The sequence below is a fragment of the Camelus ferus genome, chromosome 16 (assembly GCF_009834535.1).
Source record: "Camelus ferus isolate YT-003-E chromosome 16, BCGSAC_Cfer_1.0, whole genome shotgun sequence".
Classification (NCBI taxonomy): Eukaryota; Metazoa; Chordata; class Mammalia; order Artiodactyla; family Camelidae; genus Camelus; species Camelus ferus.
In genome coordinates this window covers 41,984,290-42,006,604 of record NC_045711.1, presented here as the reverse complement: position 1 = coordinate 42,006,604, position 22,315 = coordinate 41,984,290, and the positions used below count along the sequence as shown (strand labels likewise).

The window sequence follows — 22,315 nt, the reverse complement described above, 5'->3', positions numbered from 1 at the left end:
AGTGGGGTCAACTCCTAATAGACTGTGACACAGGGAGATGCTGTTAAAATATTTAAATAATCCAGTATTTAAACTAGAAAGAGAACCCTACTGATTTTCTAGTCAATTCCAACAGACGAGGAAATCTAGGACCCATAGGGATCTAAGGGCAAGCATAAGGACAAAGACTGTAACTAGCAGAACAAAAACCAGACCCTCATTTATGAACCCCAATTCAATGATGGGGAGCTTAGTATGACAGAGAAAGCATATCTGTCCATGAACTGATGAGAACATCAACATACAATGATCTGCAAGTGCACACACAAGACAGTACTATGTCTTGGGAATTAGATGAGACTGGTTTCCAGGGGCAATGGCATATCACGGTGGCATTACAGTTGAGCAAAACCCACTATTTTGCTAGAAGGAATAACTTTCAAGAAAGCAGCAATCCAGAAGGAAAGTAGAAGCAGAAGCTTGTTTTCAGAGTTATAAAGGAAATGGGTGAATAACAGTAGAGGCAGCAGATTACCTGGCAACAAAAGGAAGAAAAAGAATGATCTATACAGGACCAAGTAAATGTTTAAGGAAAAAGAAATCTTAGTAAGTTTGAAAGCAAAAAGGAAGGAGCTCACATAATGAAAGACTAAACTAGATGCTAGGTAAGGTGAAAAAGTGAGGGAGCACAGAGAACTAACTGAGGACCACTTAGAAAAAAATTTTTAAAAGATGAGTCCCATAATGAGGAATAAGTATTTTTCTCAATCACCATAGTATACCCTTGGTAAAAGAATATTCATTTTCAACTATTTATAAGGCCTTACAAAGATGGCAGACCAAGTTTTAAGAACAAGGCTAAGGAGATATTTTTTCCTTAATCCAAAGGATTTACAATCTATTTATCTGGCTAATTAACATGTGGCTTGTAACTTCAAAGACACTTGCCAATAATTTCATAATGTGAGTTTTACACCACATATTCAAAGGACATTTTGATTAGCATTCAATTTACAATAATCAATGTTATTAAAAATCAAAAATCAGATTTTATTCTCTAATATGTTCTTTAAAATGTCATTTTTTGGCTTTTTACATACCATTTTTACTTGACCAGATATGGAAAAAAGTGCTTAAATGAATATATTTACAACAAATCATGTGAGGATATCTTTTCTCAATTTCTTGAAACAAAACAAAAACCTTCAAATAACCAGTTTTCCTATACTCCCTTTCAGGAACAAAGTCCTACAGAGACTGGTGGGGAATACAGAACTAGGTGGGGCATGTAAGAAGATTCTAATTTAAGTAACCTGGCTAATGAGCCACAAATTAAAGCTACACACCTAAAATTTGCCAATTTCAATTTAGAAACTTACAATTCAGCACCACAAAGGCAGGTTAAAGGAGCAGCAGAAGATTTATCAGCTTTCTGACTGTCTACCTTTGCAACTGCCATTTCCCTAATCAAGGAAGTAATTTTTTTTTTAATTGTTAAGAATTATTCAACTTAGGCCATAAACATTAGTTTCAAGTACAATACTACTAGCAGGTTAGAGGATTTTATTTTATCCACTTAGAAACAAGGGCTTGAGCTCAAAATGTTAAGATGGAACACTACTACTTTTTGAACTGGGTCTGCTGCACCAAGTTGCTGAGCAATACCAGAGTATAATACATAATCAGCTGTGGCTAGTAATGCATTTCTGCTTTAATCACCACAAATATTAGAAGTCCAACCAAAACATCAATTCAATCGTAAACAGAGTTGCCATCTTTAGACATGCACATGTTCTCTGGCTCAACACATGTCTTAGCTGTAACAAAAAGAAGCAGCTTGACTCCCTCTGGACCCAGTGAAACAAAGTACAGACAATATATCCAAAATTTAAAACTGTTAGAAATAGTCGCAATGATTAAGGCTCTTAAGGCTCTAATATCTCTCACTACATGCAAGGCTTTTTTTTCTCCCTTCAATAAAAATGTGAACTCTTCTAACTATACTTAATGGATTACTAAAACAAATCCTATGGGATACTCATCACAAAAAGTACTCCTGATCCTTCAGCATTCAATGCTTCTCATACTAAGGTTATTATTAGGTGGCCTTGGAAAGTCATTTAACCTCTCTGTGCCTCAGTTTTCTCACTTTCCAAACTCATGGTGAGCTCTAATTTGAATTAAACATATATTACTTATATAATAAATTAACAATAAGGTAGCTATATACAATAAACACCAAAACCTTTATACTTTTGCATCTCAAAGTCAGTGGACTTTAACCCTGCAAGAGAAAGCTGTGAGGAATAATTTGTCCTATAGATCTTTCTCTTAATTACAACAGAAGGAATATATTTTTTAAATGCTTCTGTTTAAAACTCTTACGTCCTTAATTTTTAGTAGATGGTGGTGAGTTTGATTCCACAATATTCATAACAAAAACAAACAACAAAGCCTAAAGTCTTTTAACACTGGGGACAAAAAGAAGGAAACATTTACTTGCATTACTGGGTATATAATCAAATTCACTTGTCTTTTAAAATTTAGAAAACTATATTTTTCATATGTGGCAGGCAAGCCTAGAAATCAACAGGTATGAAGTGAAGAAATAAAGTTTAAAGATTAGCTGGAAAAAATTTTTAATTAAAAAAATTGATAACAATAATTGTAGTGTGAATCCTTCAAATTCCTGCATCCAGATTATACTGCCCACACAGTTCAGCATTGGAGTTCTTTGGCATGCATTTTAAGTCCTTCTTTTTAAAATTATGCAAAGAAAATCTTTTCTATCAAGTTTTAAATCTAAGACTTTATCAATAATACAATCCAGTATACACAGGAACATTTTACTTCCTCAAACAGATCAGTAGTACAATGTTTTAGATACTTTTTGGTCTGGAAGCAGAAGAATGGATGAAAAGAACTCCTTCAAGTCTCTGACAGCCTCATAATTCTATTTTATCTAAGCAGTTTCCTCTCAAATTTCTTCTCAATGCCTCTGCCTATTCTCAAAAACCTTTCAGGTAGGTCAGAAACACTGAGTCCTGCAAAACAATATTTAGGGATCAAATAAAAGTGGAGCCCTCCTCTCCCCTCCATTCTGCTCCCAAAATCAGTTTTATGATCATATCCAGTAAACAAAATAGATTCCCTCATCACGGGAAGCCCGTGATATAACTGCAGCTGCAGAAAGCATCCCTTTAAACCAGCCCCAACTACATACAGCAACACAAAGTTACACTAAATCCTACTGCCAAAAGGCTATGGGTGCTTTCATTCTGATCAGTGCCAGGATTTAGAGTGTGAAGCTCAGAGAATAAAAAGGCACCTCCCCAAGCTATGAAACTTTCTTTTTCCCATCTCAAATATTCTCAATGAAAGTTCTCTTGTCAACCAAAAGATGAGAGTTAATAATAACAGAACACTAGCAGAATTATCGGCTCCAGGACCACATCCCAGCTGTCTCTGCTCTCTGTTGTCAGTGGCTCAGATGCAGTTTCCCACTTTCCTTTCACCCTTCTCCCCTTACTCCCCAAGATTCCCACTCCAGAAAGCAATATTCACATTCTCAGACCACAGACAAAAATAAAGGCAGAAACGGCAACTACCAAGGAAGGGAAAAAAGGAAAAATATTTCAGAATCAGGAGGGAACCAGAACTATGGTTTCCACTGCAAACGGCAATGTAAAAGCCAGTCTTGTCTCATCAGGATATAGGGGGGCGGGGGGGAACACCCTTGTTGGGCATTAAAAAGATGTGCAGTGTGTGTGCACTTGGAGCTCTCGGGGCAGGCTGAAACGGTGGAGCAGAAAGTAAGAAAACCTGTGCTTTCCCTGCTTTCTTCTACTCTTCCCCCTCCAAGAGAGGAAGCTGAAGAAACTGGGGGAGGGGCGGGATGTTATCGTTCTACTGGGGGTACACAAGATGGGCCTCGGGGTTCCTTCGGTTATTCACCCCAATTAGGTGGTACACTGAGGTAGGGGGAAACCCCTAAATGTTACCCACTTCTGTACCAAAAAAGAAAAAAAAAACCGGTAAGGGGGGATGATTAAATCCAGATGGAGAGCCCAAGAAAGCGCCCCCAAGTCACTCATCCCTATTAGCAAGGGGAAGGGCTGGGATAAAGGGGATGGAGGATCGGAGGGGTGGTCAGGGGAAAGGCCCCACCCCCCGACTTAGGAGGGAAGGGGAGCCCGGGCCACCAGCCGACCCCTCCTTCCCCGCACCTTCTCCCTAGGCCACCCCCACTTATCCCCCCGGCCTTTCCTCCAGAGCCCCAGGCAGCCGCGGGGGAGGCGGCCGCTCCTTCCTCCCCTCACCCACTCCGTCCCCACCCCCACTCCGCTCCCACCTCCCGCCCGCCACGGGCCCGTTACCTGCTCGTCGAAGCGGCTGACCACGGCCTGGACCCATTCCACCGGCCTGTGCGCGGCCATGTCCTCCCCGCGGCCGGGGGGCGGCGGAGGGACCGGGCGGCCGGCGCCCAGGGCCGGGAAGAGGGCGGAGAGCGGGGGCTGAGGTGAGGGAATAGGCGAGGAGAGGGTCTGAGGAGTGCAGGCTCCCAACGTTCCCACGGGGGTGGGGATGGAGGCCCAGCGCCCGGCCGGGAGGGGGAGAGGGGAAGGGGGCGTTGGCGAGGAGGCAGGGGGAAGGGGGGCGGGGGAGGGGGACCCGGGGAGGGGAGGGGGCCTCTTGGTCGCTCTCCCCACTAGCGCCGTCTCCCCACAGCCATCACAGTCCGAGACGCCGCCATGACACCCCACCGGAAGTGGGATCCTTTCCACGGCCCGGGGAGAGGGAGAGCGAGCGAGCTCGAGATTGAGAGCGCGGCTGGGAAAGGGGAGGGGGAAGCGAGAGGGAAGGGGGCCTGCCGCGCATGCGTCCGCGCCGGCCGGTTTCATTAATGAAAAAGCGAGTCCTCCTGGAGGTGACGTCACCTAACTCCTCTGGGTCCGGAGGCGCGCGTCCCTTCTCGCCGCCGGGCTCACCTCGACTCGGGCTCTGGTTGCGGTCGGCGAGAGTCCGAGCTGACCCGGGAGTATCCGCTCGCATCCCACCGCCACCTCAGGCTCCCCCTCCCCCGCCGGCCTCCGGGTTTGGATTGCTCCCCGGGTTGGAAGTTAGGGCGCCCTGGGGCTAGCATTTCTTCCTGCACGCAGGTCTCTGCCGCTGATTTCTGAGGAGGCTGGGCTCTGCCTGAAGCTCTCTCAAAAAAATAAGGCATACAACCTTAGGTTTCCAGGTCCTTCGTAGCTACTATAGCCTGCTGACAAACAGGAAAAAGTAAGGCCGAGGAAGATTCGGTGAATCTTTTTTTTTAAACATTCTCTTAAATCCCAATGCTATACTCATAGGCAGTAAAAGTACTCAGACTCCGGAATCCCAGTCCAGACTTCCTCTGCCGAACTGACAGGCACCCAAGTTAATAAAACTTTTGCGCAGTTGATAATAGAAAGATTGAAGTTTCACCATCCTCAAAAACCCTTCAAGGGCTTCGCATACATTAATTCAAACATTCATCATCTCATTTAAATCGTTCAACATGCTTTTTCAGTAGGTATTATTAACCTCATCTAACTGATCACAAGAGTTTCCATGATTTGCCTGAAGTCACAGAGTTGGTAGATGGCAGAGTCAGGATGCAAACTCAGGTGGTTTGACCCCAAGGACAATAGAGACAGATTTCGGCTCTCCGGAAACAAAGGCGTACCCTGTGCCCGCAATACCAGAGTTGAAATGATTTTCATGTGAAATTGGGTCATGACAGTTTTCCAGGAAGATGATTACATCCAAAACAATGGATGATCTTCTACATCTGACAGGAACTTTGGAATGAGTTATTTTTAAGTTCATCTTCCTCAATACACTTTACTTAGGCTAATGTTAAAAAGTGAGTTTACACATTCTGAGCACACACTAATTAAGAGTCAGTTAGGACGCATAGCAGGATACTAACTGGCTGACAAAGCAGAGCGAAACCAGAATTTTAATTTTACCACAGAAAATCTACAAAGCCAATAGTACATATACAGAGAAGTTTCCAATCTCTGCTGGCTGGTGATTGTCCAAAATACATATTAAGTTAATTAGTATTTCATTTCCAAAAGAAAAGGAGGACAGAGTCTGGGTGGTTCTTTTGTCCATTCTTTAAGGATGCAACATGAATACTGACTAATTTCTTTTAGGTGATGTCAGAATGATAATGACAATGTTAAAGAAAAGAATGAATATTAAATGAATGTACATCTGTGCCTTCCCCAACTAGGACCCCCGGAAAAGCTCTCATTCATATGCCTAGAAAGTATCCCAGTGCCTCTACTTCAGTGCTAAACTTCCTGACCCACAATCTATCTTTCCTTTTCTCATACTTCCGCTGAAAGTCCCTAATTACTTTCCTGTTGGCATGCTTTTTGCCTGTCCATTCCTCTCATCTTTGCTAGACTGGATGCAACTGACCAAACTCTTGGCTCCCTTGCCTCCAGTGACATCCCACTGCCAAGGTCTCTCTGTGCTTCCCTTTCCTCTCCTTCTCTGGTTCCCCCAATTCCCACTCCTCTCTAACTCTACAGTAAGACACCCAAACTTCAGGCCTTTGCTCTCTTCTCATCTTGCTTTACACAGGTTCCAGTCAGCATGTCATTAATTCATTCTAATCAGCACCTGTCCTGTTACCTGCCCTGAGTGCCAAGCCACTCATTACACTTGGAGGTCTAGACTTCACTCCAACTTCCTCTCCAATTAAATTCATTCAATTTCGCTGAACCAATATTAAGTGACCAGATGCCTATTATATATATCATGCATAGTATAGCAGGAATTCTAAACAACAATGCCAAAGAAGGTCATACATAGAGACTATGGTGAACTATAGAGCACTGACCACCCCCCACCCTACACCCTACCTCATTTAAAGGAGCAGCTGTCACTCAATTCCAGTCAATCCCTGCCATGCAGGAACGTTGACACAGCGTTGCTGCTAGATCTTCCAGTTACTCAAGAGAAGCTTGAAATCTGAACTTACATACTAACTCTTCCAATTTTTACACAGTGGCAGCTAAGTCACATTTTTTTTTAAACACTGTGCAACCAAATATAATATGTCTGCTATCTGAATTTAGCCCATGGAGCACCAGTTTGACTAGCTCTGGTCTAGTGGAAAGACATGGGCTTCAGAGTAGAATAGAATTAGATTCGTGTCCTAACATCCCCCCTTCTGCACTGTCCAATACAGCACAGTTTAGGGGAAGTACTAGTGTTTGGTATAGTTTTAAATGCATCTCTTTTCATTCATCTTCTGTTTTTCGGTCAGGCAAAAATCTGCCAATTTTTTTCTTCAACCATCTAGTTCCAGGAGCATTCCCTCCCTTCCGTCCCCTCCCTCCACCTCCAGCATGCCAAGGAGCAAGCAATTTCTTAAGATCGAGGTGCCCATTTCCCCAGCTGCTGGGAGCATTAGTGGCCAACAGCTCTCAATGGAATCCCTTTCCAGGAACTGCCCTCAGCATGAGACCTACCTGGAGCCAGGTCACACCATGCCCAGGAGAGTCTGCACAAATGACCAGTAGATGCAGGTCTCAGAGTGGGACCACCCTGAAGGGCTCTTCCCACTCCAGAGCCCCTTAAAGGTTCAGCTCCCAAGGAATCAGCTGAGGCCTCAGCTGTGACTGCACTTAGTCCAACTTCTTTTTCTGCTGAATCCTGCCCCTTCACTCCTGCCCAGTGCTGAGCCCAAGGGTATTACCTAATAAGTGTCTTGCTTGCAAATCTCCATCTCAGACTTGGTTTTCCAGAGAATCTGAACTAAACCAATTAGTCCCCTGAGTGTGGTCTGATCCAGTGGAGCTGAATTACCCGCTGGCCAGTTAGCAGTGGGGCCCCCAGGTGAAGCCCCAATAGGCCCTGGTACAAATGTTAAAACTTTCAGCAGCTGTGATGGGATGGGTGAATGGAATGTAATACTGGGGCAAGAATGCATTGATAGATGCAATCTCTCAGGCATCCTGAAAATATGGGGAAAATAGCAATTGAAGACCTATGGGATTGGCTAGCTATTGATGGAGTAAATCTATGCTTTGGGAAAAGACAATGCAAATCTGAGGGTGATTAATCACCAATTAAAGGCTAAGGATGAAAGCTTGAGTGCCTCCTTAGCAGCATATAAATAAGGTGGGGAAGGGGAAGGAGGCAGAAAAAGCTGAGGATCAGGCCCAGGACTTAATTATAAGAGTAAGTAGAACTCCCAAAATGTTGAATTCTCAGCTCTGGCAAGTCTGCTGTGCCAAAGTCAGGGCTGCAGTGGGAAAGAAGTGGGATCCTGACGCTTCAAATGGGGCATCTGGGTCAATGCACTTTAAAAACTTTAAAGCCCCACATCACCCTGAACATGGGTGGGGGTGCAGTTTGTAGAAGTGCCCCAACCCTCCCTCTTGCTTGAAAATGAAGAAGGATCTACCTAGCAAGGTAATACATTCCCTCCTCAGGATTGATCTGTACTTCGCATCCTGTCCACCAGACCAATTACTAAGGTCAAGTCACAAAATAACCCCATTGAGGAAATGCTGGACCTGCCATAGGAGGAGATGTACTATATATCCCATAAGAGCTAAGGGACTTAGCTAACCTATATACACTTGCAGAAGTTGGGAGAGTATGTATGGGATCAGGTCCCTAGGGGCTGAATGGGGGAGGGAGGAGAAGAGCATAATGCCAGACAAAGCCGAGTTTGCTGATAAGAGCATATTCTTGTACTACAGTATTTACATCATGGCAAGGACCCCACTGCTAACAGGTTGGTAGAATGGCTCTAGGGAGCTTGGAGAAAGCACCGGTCTGTACCAGGCAGAATAGAAAGGCCAGAGCTGTCATGGCAGGCAACAGCAGATGGGAGCAAAAGACTGAGAAGTGGGCATGCTAGAGGGGATATACTATGCACATCCCACCAACTGACTACCATCTGCCATTTATCACAAGCAACAAGGAATGCAGTAGGAAAGGGACGTCAGCATCACTGTTACACTATTCTCTGTAGGCCAGGGCTTTTGGTAGAAGATTCTGTTACAGAGCGAGGCTCCCTGATAGCAATAGGCCTGATAGGATCTTGACAAAATAGAGAACAGGTGGCAGCACTTAACCAGCAGAAGCAAAATTAAGTGATGTTGTTAAGAGTGGTGAGATTAGAGTGGCAACTAAGGAGACATGACCCACAGAGAGCTATGGAGATAGCTAATGGAACACTGTGTACTTAGAGGAAACTGAGATGGGCAGCCAACCATGGTTCATTGAGTATACCTTTTTTTTTTTTTTTTGAAGTATAGTTGATTTACAATAATGTGTTAGTGATTCAGTTATATTCCGATTATTCATATTATTTTCCATTATAGGTTATTATAAGATATTGAATATTATTCCCTGTGTTATATTAAGTAAATCCTTAATACTTATCTATTTTACATATAATAGTGTATATCTGCTAATCACGTACTCCTAATTTATCCCTCCTCCAGCTCTTTCCCCTTTGGTAACCATAAGTTTCATTTGTATTATTTTTTAGATTCCACAAGTAAGTGAAACATAATATCTGTCTTTCTCTGTCTGACTTACTTCACTTAGTATGGTATTCTCTAGGTCTATCCATGTTGCTGCAAATGGCATTATTTCATTCTTTTATATGGATGAGTAATATTCCACTGTATATATATACCACATCTTTATCCATTCATCTGTTGATGGACACTTAGGTTGCTTCCAAGTCTTGGCTATTGTAAATAGTGCTGCTATGAACACTGGGGTGCCTGTGTCCTTTTGAATTAGAGTTTTCATCTTTTCCAGATATATGCCCAGGAGTGGAATTGCTGAATCATATGGTAGCTCAATTTTAAGTTTTTTAAGGAACTTGCATACTGTTTTCCATAGTGGCTGCACCAATTTTGTGTACACCTTTTAAAACTCAAGGATGGATGAAGAGGAGGCTAAGGGAAGCTGCCTCAATAAAAAGTCACAGTCCTCTGTCTGTTGCGGGACCTCAGCCAATGTTCAGACCCAGAACCTAATAACCAAAGAAGACTAGGTTTCTAGCAAGTACATATGATAATGAGTCCTCTGGTCCTCCCTGAATGCATAGTTAGAATAGACATACTTGGTAGTTGGCAGAAACCCCACGTTAGTTCCTTAGCCTATGGGATGAGTTGTTACAGTGCGAAAGGCCAAGTGGAAGCTTCTGAAATTGCCCCCCACCAACCTAGCCAAGATTCTAAATTTTTTTTAAACCAGCATCCCCTAGGGGAGTGGCAGGGATTGGAGCGCATTTAGAGTAACCACGGTGGCAGAGGTGGAGACCATGCATGGGCCCAAGAGCATGGGCTCCTGCTCACCAAGGCTAATCTAGCTACTGATGCCACCAAGTGCCCAACCCGCCAGCAACAGAAACCAAAACTGAGTTCCCAACATGGCACCTTACCTTGAAAGAAACCAACCAGCCAACTGATGGCAAACTGACTTCCTCCATCCTAGAAAGAACAGTGATTCATCTTGATTAGATTAGATACACATTCTGAGTATGGGTTTGCTTTTCCTGCCCACAGGTTGGTTGGTTTGTTTCTTACTTTATTTTTCAGCCAGTACCACTGTCTAAGGATCTATAAAATATTTGATCCACTGACACAGGATCCTATATACCATACCACTGGACCAAAGAATCCTCCTAACAATAAAAGAGGTATGTGCAGCAATGGACACATGACCATATATCTATTGGTCCTGTAACATACCATGCTAGCTGAATAAGGTAATGGAATGGCCATTTGAAGCCGCAATGGAGGCCCTGAGAGGATGGGGTACCATCCTTCACAACAAATAATGCACCCTAATCAAAGACCATTATGTAGTGCTATGTCCCCAATAGGCAGAATTCATGGATCAGACAGCTGGGGCGGTGGGGGGTGGGGGGAGAAGGAGTGACCCTGCTTAACATCAACCCCAGTGGTCCATCTGGGGAGTTTAGGTTTCCCATCCCACAACTCTGGGCTCTGTAAGTCTAGAAATCCTTGTTCCCAAAGCGGGAACAGTTCCTCAAATGGTGATACCAGCCCTGAACTGCCTACCCCTGGAGTTCTGGTTACATAAGGAATATGAAACGTTCATTGAGTTACACAGGTGTGGGCAGGTTTTAGTTACATGCAGCTGAATGCAACCCCGACTGCCACCAGTGGCTATTAAGAAACGGAAAGAGAGAGAGCCTTAGCAGCTGCTGAATGGAGACCTAGGGGAGTGGAAGGAAGGTGACTTTCTGAAATGTCAGGGTGAGTTGTAAACTGAAGAATATACCCACGAGTTACCTTTCACTTTTGGTTGCTGGGTTCTTTTTCTGAATGCTATACTACCCCAAAACTGGGCCACATGAGGCCTAGAACTTATTTGAGTTATTCATCAATAAGTATGTATGTCATCAGGAGGAACAGTAGTATCATTAGAGGTATTTAAACACTGACAGGAATGGGGGGAGGAGGTGGCCACAAAGGGAAATGAGAAATAGAAATTGACTCCACTTTGCCTTCACTCTTTTCATCTGGGCCTGAAATAATTATTCTTCTGTCTACCCTTTAAAACCCACCATAGCCAGACTGAGAAAGACAAATACTCTATGGTCTCACTTATATACAGAATCTAAAAAAAAAAAAAAAAAAAAGTCAAACTCATAGAAACAGAGTATAATGGTGGTTGCCAGGGGCTGGGAGGGGGGGAAATGGGGAGATGTTGGTCAAAGGGTATAAACTTCCAGTTATAAGGTTATAAGATAATATATGTTCAGTTATAAGATAAATAAGTTCTGAGGATCTAATGTACAGCATGGTGACTGACTTAATAATACAATATTGTATAGTTGAAATTTGCTAGGAGAGCAGATTTGAAGCATTCTCATCAAAAAAAAAAAAGTAACTGTGAGGTGATGGATGACTTAATTAACTTGATTGTGGTAATCATTTCACAATGTATATGTATATCAAGTCATCACATTGTATGCTTTAAATATATTACAATTTTATTGTCAATTATACCTCAATAATTCTGGGGTGGGGGAGGGGGAGGGCCCTGACATGGCTGAACTTTCCCTGGCCGTTCCACTCCACTCCGTACTCCCTTGACCTTTAAAGTCAGAGTCATCTTGTCTTCATCTCAGGTATGCTGGGCTTCCAGCTCCCAGCAGTACCAAACCACAGGAGAAGCATAATAAATTTGTTTCGAACGGTTAATCAAAGGAGAGCAGCTGGAAACAATTAATTACTGGCAATTGTTATCAACTGTCTAGGTAATGGAAGCTACATCGAAGACATCCTGTGTGAGTGTTCTGGTTTAGTCCATAAAAGATGAGTTATAAACAACAGAGAAAGAAATGTTTTTCCTTCAGTCCTTGGTGCTATAGTTAGTCTCCCAAACTTTTGTTTCAGAGAAGTCTATCATTCACTCATTCATGAATGTCTATAGCAGCTAAGTTAGATAGGACTTACAACAGACGATTCTATCCTTGCCCTGAAGAAGTGTGGTTATGAAAGATGAGACAACTCTCTGAACAGTTACCCTAACATTCTATGATCACAGAAGAATAGAAGCTTCCTTTCAAGATGTGCTTACAAGATGTCAGGCACTATGCATTTATATCCAAAACTACGCACTTATATACAATATCGTTTTTAAAGTTCATACAAGCATATGAAGTGGCTATTCCCAGCCTCATTTTATAGGTAAGGAAATAGAATTCAAAAAGATTTTGTAGTATGTTTGGATCACCCAGTTAGTATGTGATGAGGCTGGTAGTTGAATCCAGCCCTGTCTGACCACAGGTCCCCTTTCTTAACCCTCACACATCATTGTCCAAAGAAGGTTTTTTTGAAACACTTCTCTCTCCGTATGTTCCATGGCCAGAGGGGTCTGAGAAATGCTAGGCACTATAGCTCTTTTGTCAATTCACAGTGTCATTTTGCTTCATAATGTAATAGTTCAGGCCAGTGGTACTCAAACTTTTTTAAAGGCATGTTCCTATCAGTTAAAAGAGGGTAGGTTATAACTCAGTGGTAGAGTGCAGGCTCAGCATGCATAAGGTCCTGGGTTCAATCCCCAGGACCTCCACCCAAAAATAAACAAATAAACCAAATTACCTACCCCCCCAAAATTAAAAAAAAAATTTAAGCACCCATGCCCAGTACAGGTTTATTTATTTACTTAAACATTCTAAACTATTCTTTATTTTATTTAATAATATATTACTTTTTTGTTCTCACTAAAATGTCTAATATTAGCAAAATTATTAGTGATATTTAATATATTTTATTATAATATATTATACAACATATAAAACATTATTATTGTTGTTTATAAGGATAATTTTACCAAGAGCATTGTGATTGGACCCGTTTCATTATTTTTCAGCATCTTGTTTTAGCCATCTTTCTAAAGTTCTGGTTCCAAGGGTCAGTTTTTTTTGTTACTTCTTTAATGGCTACCATAACTGAAACGTTTCCTCTAAAAGATGTGTGCGTGTGTGTGTATACACACATATATATGTAAAAAAATTAACTGATACATATTTATACATATATATATACATATACACACACACACACACACACACACACACACAAATGGATGAACTTGTCATTGGCTGTGCTTGCTATGTAATAGTACTAGTTTTTCAGCCCTATTAACTAACTGCACGGATGCTGCTGCTCTTGTAATGCAGTTAGTGTATTTCCATTTTCTCTGAGGTCAATCAGTTGTTTTTCTGAGCTAACAAATGGATTCAAAATCCACCGAAACATGTCTTTCTCACCGTAATCATGTTAGAAGTTTTGACTTCTAAGTTTTCAAAGTGTGCAGCTATGAGAAATTTTGCAGGTGCACACTTACGTTTTTTAGCAACAAGCCATGTAACTATGAAATATTTGAAGATCTGTTTTCAAAAATGCCTTCTCTATATAACTTGCTTTTTTAGGAAAGGAGTTAGTCACTCTTTCCATCATTGTCAAATAACACCTTTATCTTGTGTGAGAGTGAGTATGTCTGTATGTCTATGGGTTTTGTTTTGTTTTTTTTAAGATTTAGGGTGCTACTAACAGCTGCTGGCCTTCACAGGGAAGCTCAGCATGTTTAGTTTATTTGAATCTAGATAATATCATCTATTATATTAGGCATAATATAATGGATCTATAGATCTGCTTAATTAGGCACAGGTAAACTGCCTAATAAAGCATCAAAAGCAGGTAAATCAACAAGGGCATTACTGACAACGCCTCTATGCTGTGGATCCCACGCCTGGAGAAGTGAGAGCAGCACAACCAGGCATAACAAAGAACTGGCTAACTCCCCTTCTTGCTCTGACCATATTCTCCCTCTAACTAAGTTGTTAACAAGGGAACAGCCAATCAGGAGCTCCTCCTGGGGTGAAAAAAAGAACAACCATGATTAAAAGATAACTCACGGTACTGGAATAAGGACAGACATATAGAGCAATGGGAGTCCAAAAATAAACCTTCACATTATAGGCAACTGACTGTTGACAAGGATGCCAAGACAACCCCATGGGGGAAGAACAATCCTTTCAATAAATAGTGCCTGGACAACTCATATACAAATGAGTGAAGTTGGACCCCTATCTCACACCATATACAAAAATTAACTCAAAATGGATGAAAGATTTAAATGTAGAAGCTAAAATTCCAGAGCTCCTAAAATGAAATAAAGGAATACATCTCCATGACCTTGGACTAGACAATGGTTTCTTAGATATGACACCAAACCAAAGCAATTAAAGAAAAGAATAGATAAATTGGACTTCACCAAAATTTGAAAAAAACTTTTGTGTTTCCAAAGACACCATCAAGAAAGTAAAAAGACAATTCACAGAATGAGAGAAAATATTTGCAAATCATATATCTGATAAGAGATGTGTATCTAGACTATATAAAAACTCTTACAACTCAACAACAACAACAAAATAAACAACCCAATTAAAAAATGGGCAAAGGATCTAGACATTTCTCCAAAGATACACAAACGTCCAGTAAGCACTAGAAAAGATGCTCAACATTGTTCAAGCCAACAGAGAAATGCAAATGAAGACCACAATGAGGTATCACTTCAGACCTACTAGGATGGCTGTAATACAAAAGACAAAATAAAAATGTTAGCAAGGATGTGGAGAAATGGGAACTTTTACACATTACTTGTGGGCATGTAAAATAGTGCTGCCACTTGGGAAAACATTTTGACAGTTCTTTGAAAGAATAAACATAGAACTATCATATAGTCCACAATTCCACTCCTAGGTATATATCCAATAGAAGCGAAAAAATATGTGTGCACAAGATTTGCATATGAATGTTTATACAGCATTATACATAATAATTAAAAAGTGGAAATAACCCAAAGATCTATAAACTGATGAATGGATAAACAAAATGTGGTCTATCCACACAATGCAATATTATTTAGCCATAAAATGAAATGAAGTACTAACACATGACACAACGTGGATGAACTTTGAAAGTATTATGCTAAGTGAAAGGAGCCAGTCACAAAATACCACATATTGTATTATTCCATTTATATGAAATGGCTACAAAAGGCAAATTCATAGAGACATCAAGTAGATTTAGAGGTTGCCTATGGCTGGGAGACTGGATAAGAAATGAGGAGTGACTGACAATGGGTGTGGGGTTTCATGTTCTAAACTTGATTGTGGCGATGGTTGCACAACTCTGCCGATATACTAAAAACCATTGAATTGTACACTTTAAATGGGGGAATTGTATGGTACAGAAACTAGATCTCAATAAAATGTTATTTTTTCAAAGTAACTCTCCATTGTTCTGAAAGACAAAATGAGAAAGGGACCGAACCCTAAGGGATTAGCCAGCCAAAAGGCAGTTCGATGCAGATGACCCACACTCATCCTCAGGCCCTGGGGAGCCAGAGTCCCTCCCCAACTCCTCCTACCTCTGTCAAGTCTGCAGGATGTGGTTGTCCAAGCATGGCTGACAGTCCTGCTAAGCCTCCTGGTCTGATTGAGGAATTACCTGGAGAGAGAAAGGTTCACTTCCCAGTGGTTTCCAGTGAAGAGATTTTCCCCAAGAGTCTTGTATTAGAAGATGCTTCAGAGAGTGGGACACTCAGGGCTGGGACCTCAGGAGAACCCCCATTGCCACCCTCTGAGGGCCTAACCCTATGCTACTTTCCCTCACGACTCTGAGAGAATCAAATTAAAGAGCTTCAATCTGTCCTCTACTAAATTTCAATTCCCTTTCCAGTGGTCCCATCCTGCCAGTAAAGCAAGTTGTTTCTGTCTGTACAGTCTGCAGTGTTTGTGGTGAAAGAGAAGGAGACCTGCCCCTTCCCCTGCTCCCCAGTGAGGCCTATGAAGAAAGGACCAGAAAGTTGACCTCTGGAGGGCAGGTAAATTTGAAGTGGAAAATGCAAAACATGGCTACAGAGCAGCCAGGGGCCAGGTTCATCTAGGAGACTAGAGGAAAACAGGGCTGTGCACGAGGCCATTCTGGTCAAAGCCCTGGAGGCCTGGCTGAGAAACAGGAACTCATTGCTTACAGCCCCAATGTACAAAAGATGGCCATTACCCAAGTACAAAGACTCACCTATGTCCTTAGCCTTGGAACTCAGTAAAGAAAACATCCTTTAACGTCTGTTGAAGTCCAAGACAAAGGTTTATCTTCAGCTCCAACTGTAGAATTTCAAATGTAGGAATAATTTCGTATTTGTCAGACTCTTGGTTGCACGCGTCAGAAGCCACCTGCAGTTTACCTGAACAGAAGAATATTGGTGGGTCACAGAATGGGGGGGGAGGTGGGGTGACTGCCCCCAGGAAACAGGCAGGAACCAATGGAGGTGAGTCAGCAGGAAACCCAGCCCAAGATGTGATATAGGAACATCACTTGTGGGCGCAGGCACTGCTGTGATGCTCTCTGAGAGCTCCTGTGTCTCTCCATCATCATCCCTCCAACACCTTCATTACTGGCTGCAGCATCCCACTGGCTGAGCCAGGAAGCAGGACAGGGAATATCTGGCCTCTTTTAGCTCCCACAGGCAGGGAACCCCCCTCCCCAATTAAGACCTTCCAAAAATGGAATTCCAACTAAATAGGAATGAGATCCAGGTGCTGCACAGCACCCCACCTTCCACCAAAAAAATCACATTTTGGAACTATCTTTTTAAAAAAAGGACTACTCTTCGATCTTCTTCCAGTTTTAATTCAAAGACATGGTAGGTTTTTAAAGGATATATTTGAGATCCAGGCAATTTGTCTTATACAGTACTTTGGAGGGCAGTATAGGAGAGTCGGTTAAGTATATGTGGCTTGAACTCAGACCAGACCTGGGTTTGAAAGCCAGATCTGCCGTTTCCCAGCTATGTGGCCATGAGCAAGCGAATCAGCCTCTCTGAGCCTATGCTCATCTGTAACATGGGGTCATTATAGTACCTGCCTTACAGCTTTGGACTTTTGAGGTTTAAGTGAGATAATGCTTGCAAAGATTTTACCAGTGCTTGGCACCTGGGAAACATTCAGTAAGTATCAGCTATGATCACTTAGGTACGAAAAATTAACATGGTTGCTTTGGGCCACACACCTTGGATTTTAAGTCCAGGCATGTGGAGCCACACAGGGGTGGAGGGAGACCCAGACATTCACTTACATTTACTCCTATTTCCCCACATTCCTTTTATTGTTTAAGGCCATGGGCTTTGGTCCCAGAGATTTTTATTTGAATCCAGACCTGCCATATAGTTGCTGGTCACCTCAAGTGAGCTGTTTAACTTTCTGTAACCCTCCATTTTTTCATCGCAACATGGGAATAATAATGCTATCACATAGCAGCACCGTGCAAAGTATTTGAGATGACTTACATGGGGTACTTAGCACAGCCGCCTTGTAGCTGAGAGGAGTCCTCATTATTATTCATTTGTCCTTATGGGCTGGGAGAGAAGTAACACCTCCCAAGAGGCTTCACTTCCTTCTGTAACACTCACCACATGTAAGTTTCCCTCTCTGATGTTAAAGTCATCTGGCAGGGATTCTTTGAACTTCTACAAAAAAGTATTCTTTAATCATCTTTCCCCTCCCTGAAGTTTTATTGTGATATAACTGACACACAGCTCTGTATAGGTGTAAGGTATACACCACATAATGATTTGACATATTGTACATATATATATTGTAAAAGGACCACGGTCATTCTTCCTTGTGATGAGAACGTTTAGGTTTTTAAAGTTCATCTTGACAGTAGGAAGTCACTCTTGTAGGAAATGCTATATGTCATGTCACATGGAGCATATACAATTCTCTGCCATAGCAGTAGGCACGTGGGAGGGGCTCAGTCATTGAACTGAGGTGCATTTCTTAGGCAGGTCAGTCTCAATATTTATTTTACCCTCCTCAATTTACTTGCCTGTCCTACTTAAATAGATCCTCTGTGTATAGGGCATGAAACTTCTGTATCATTAACTCACTAAATAATTATCAAACACTCCATCTATAAGAGTGATTATGAGTGATTTTGACCAAAATACTAAAAATGTGAGTATTGAAATAAATGCTTAGAATGACAGCAGCAAAGGTGTGAGTCATATGGAGAGGAAACAGTTTTACAAGAGAAGGGCAAATAAGAAGTGAGAAATTCTCACCACCATCAATACCATCAACGTCATCATCCCACTTAATATGTGCAGCCAAGCACCAAGCTGAGTAGTTTACAGGCAATATGGCAACAAGCCTGTGAGTTAATTATTTTATAGGTCAGAAGAGTGAGATATATAGATAGAAAAGGTCACAGTAGTAAGTTAGAACCAAGATCTGAACCCAACCTCTCTAACCATAAAGCCTGTGCATTTAAATATTGTGCCAAAATTTTATAAGATAATATTTTCTCATATAAATAGTGCAGTAATTGGAAGTCATGTTCTTAACTCAGGACTATGAAGCTAATACATTTTTGACACGAGCAGCAAGGCATCAGAAAAACAGAAAGCAGCTATAAACTCTATCTTTTAAGATGTACAATTATGCTCCACAACATAAATATACACTCAAGGGCTGTCAAAGTATTTCAAAATGTACACACAACATAGTAATAAATATAGCTGTGTTCAGAATCTTCTGTATCATAAATTTGACCTAACATTAATATCTTGGCTGTAATAAACATTTAATTAAAGGTAATTTTGTATGTACCCTGAGACTTTAGAAAAACTTTTTGGATGACTGAACAGGCCAGTTGGGTTTTAAAAGCTGCCCAAAGAAATTTTATAATTTGCCTTCTTTTTTTTCTCAGTGCCTTCTATTTTTCTCATATTTAAAATTATGTCATTTGGTGCAGAGGCATACTTGACACCCTATTGACAGCCGTCACAGTCCTTCGTACTCTGCTGGGAAGGTATACAAGCCGAGAGAAGCATCAGGAGATTCCTCAGAGAACTGCTGAGGCTGGCAGACAGGCAGAAGAGTGTACGAGGTCTGTGTACACACGTGCATGAGCCCTGAGTATATGCATTTGTGTTTGTAGGTGCAGGTGCATGCATGGAAGCGCATGATTGGTGCACACATATGTGAGTATGTTCATGTATGTGTGTGTCATGTGCAGATGTGCGTGTGCTGGGGGACAAAGAATGACTTGAGATACTGCTTCCTGAATCCTGAGATACTTGTGGTGGGGGTTGGGGGCAACACAAATTCTTAACCCCTGTTTAAAGCAGTCCTTACCAGGGAGTCCCTAGGGAGAGGAAGAATTGCAGAAACCTCTCAAAGAAATAAAAGAGCAGCATACCAAACGGGCACTATTAACTCTTACAAAGATGAATGAAAATGTAAATAAAGAGCTAAACTGAGCATTAAACCCACCAGGATGCTCAGAAGGAACAAGCCTGGCTCTACATTACAGAAACCAGGGACAACTATTTCTTTTAATCTTTAAGGTGTGTTTCTTTTTTGAAAGTCTTTTTCTAGGTTGGGTTTTCCAGAGGAGAAGCCTGAGGTGAGGAACTGTGTGCACATGATTTATTAAGGAAGGGCCCCCAAGAGAAATCAGGAAAGGAGTGGGCAAAGGGGGAAAGGGAAGAAACTAGCAAGACTGCCATTTGACAAGATGCTGCAGGGAACTCTGGAATGACAGTCACACCGGCATCTCTTCCATCCAAAGGCAAGGGAGTCGCACGCCCCACTGGTGGTCATACGTTAAGGACCACTCCAGGAGGATGAAAACTAGGCACCTCCAGAGTCACAGGTGCAGGCCGTTGTAAACAAAGGCATAACTGAAGCTGGGGAGAAATGACAAAATGATTAAAAAAAAAAAATCTGGGAGGATCTGGGCAGAGCACCAGTAACCCACCATCTCTAGTGATAGTTTATGAGACCCCAGCCCTGCGGGGTATGCAGCAGGCACTACAATGAAGACGGAACCAACAGCCCAGCAGCCCAAACCGTGAAGGAATGTTGTAAGAGGAATTTGAAACTCATGAAGTATCATAAAGAATTAAGATGACTGCCAGCTTCTGACCTTCTCTTGTTACTTTTTGTTAAGCCCATTCTGTTGGGAAGCATCAGCACATGGTAGGTAAGGGACTGATGATGGGGGCTACCCAGCCCTGGTTTTGAATATAAGATCCATCATGTATTCGTTAAGAGACCCTTTGGCAAGTTTCCTAACCTCTCTGGGCCTCAGCTTCCTCATCTGTAAATGGTACATACTTCATAGGGCTGTTCTAAGGAATCGACAAGTTATTGTAGAACATTTAGAGTGGTGTTTGGTAATAAGGTAAGCACTCAATTAGTGATTGTTAAGACAAATTGATGCTGATCATGTCCCCTCCATGGTTACTTGTAGAAAAAAAAAAAACTTTGGAAATCTCCCAGGGGGTTCTCTTCTTCAGAGGCGGTAGAATGGGGGTGGGGTGGAGAGAGAGGAGAAGACTGTGTCCTGATCAGTCACAGGGCTGTGGAAAGGGAAACGAGGGGAGGGCAGGAGCAGGGATGTAACTGTGGGTTGGACAGTAGGCAGGCCCAGCACTGGGGTGTGGGAGGAAAAAGATGAACCGAGGACCTAGCCTGAGAACCCAAAGTGTTTTCAGAACATGAAGAACTCCATCACAAGTGGCCGGTGAAGCCCCCACACAGGGGAGCCCTCACTACAAAGACTGTACTGTGAAACAGAAATCACCCATGGTTTGGCCAAGAGTCGCATGCTTGGACCATGGCTTCCAAATGACTAGCTGATGGGTAGAGTCTTTGAAAACTGGTTCATGAAGGCTGGGTAACTGGAAATGTGCAGAGCAGCTGTATGTGAAATTGAGATAAGGGAGATGACTTGTGTGGATGTCCTGCTGGAGCTCTCCAACCCCCCAGGACACTGGCTTTCAGACTAGGACACCTTGCTTTCCCCTCCTGTAGTGTAAACAGCAACACAAGTCCAGAGTTTGGTGTCAGGCTGCCTGGGTTATATCCTGACCGCCCACAAACTGGGTGACCTAAGCCAAGCGTGTAACCTCCCTGAGCCTCTGTGTTCTCACCTATAAAATGGAGTGAATTATACAATCTACCTCACAGTGGTGGTTTGGTTTTGGTTTCAGTTTTATTTTTTCAAGATCCTTTGGGATCTACAGCACAGTGCCTGGTATACAGCATGTGATCAAAACGTCTCATCTGTTATTATTTGACCAAAATTCCTGATACAAGCCTCACTCTTGTTGAGCTTATTTAAATGCCGTTAGCTTTTTGGTTAGTTATGGTTTATCAAAGCAAAATATAAAAATATTATGTTTTCAAGCGGAAGAGAACATTTTCAGACCTTCTTTGTTTTCATCAGTAAAACCCTGTTTTCGAACCAATGTCTATTAGAAGCCTGATATGTAAAACCAATGAAAGCTGCTCTGGCTGAATCTGTGGGGGAGCTGGAGCCTGGACAATTGGCCTCATCCTTCCTCAGCCAGTACCTCAGATACCCTGGGGAGCCCTGGGCTCCTGGAATAAAAATACCTGCCATTTCCTACCTTTACCCTAGTGTCTCCTTTTACAATCTGAACTTCACCAGGGGAAGTGACTCATTCAAGATCTCCCCAGCTGGACAATAACAGTTCCCTTTGACAGTTTCCCACACTTCCATCATCTGAACAATTGTTGTTTTTACTGACTAAAAGCAGCATTGGATTGGTTTATTTAACAACTATTTGGTTAATATACATAGTTCATTGTAGAGGAACTCTTAGCCGTGTTATAAGTAATTATATCCATGAATCTCATATTTGATATTACATATTTTTAATATACATTAAAAAGAAAAAGTAT

General features: G+C 42.1%; 1 protein-coding gene and 1 long non-coding RNA gene across 8 annotated transcripts in view; one reads left to right on the top strand and one right to left on the bottom strand.

Moving 5' to 3' along the window:
* NF1 (neurofibromin 1) overlaps positions 1 to 4,798 on the bottom strand; it is a 225,415-nt gene extending 220,617 nt beyond the window's left edge. For 5 of the 7 annotated variants that reach the window (XR_004311794.1, XM_032457663.1, XM_032457668.1 and 2 more), the window contains exon 1: positions 4,356 to 4,798. Coding sequence is in view for 6 of the 7 variants with exons in the window: in XM_032457663.1 (XP_032313554.1) it covers positions 4,356 to 4,415 (60 nt within the window). In the remaining variant the exon portion in view is untranslated. The remainder of the gene's footprint in view (positions 1 to 4,355) is intronic. The other 2 variants (XM_032457665.1, XM_032457667.1) reach the window with 1 other exon arrangement.
* On the top strand, positions 1,957 to 21,809 carry LOC116656813. Its single transcript, XR_004311795.1, has 3 exons — positions 1,957 to 2,197; positions 14,913 to 14,916; positions 21,798 to 21,809. It is a non-coding gene; the product is annotated as an uncharacterized LOC116656813 (long non-coding RNA).
* Positions 21,810 to 22,315: the final 506 nt, after the last annotated feature.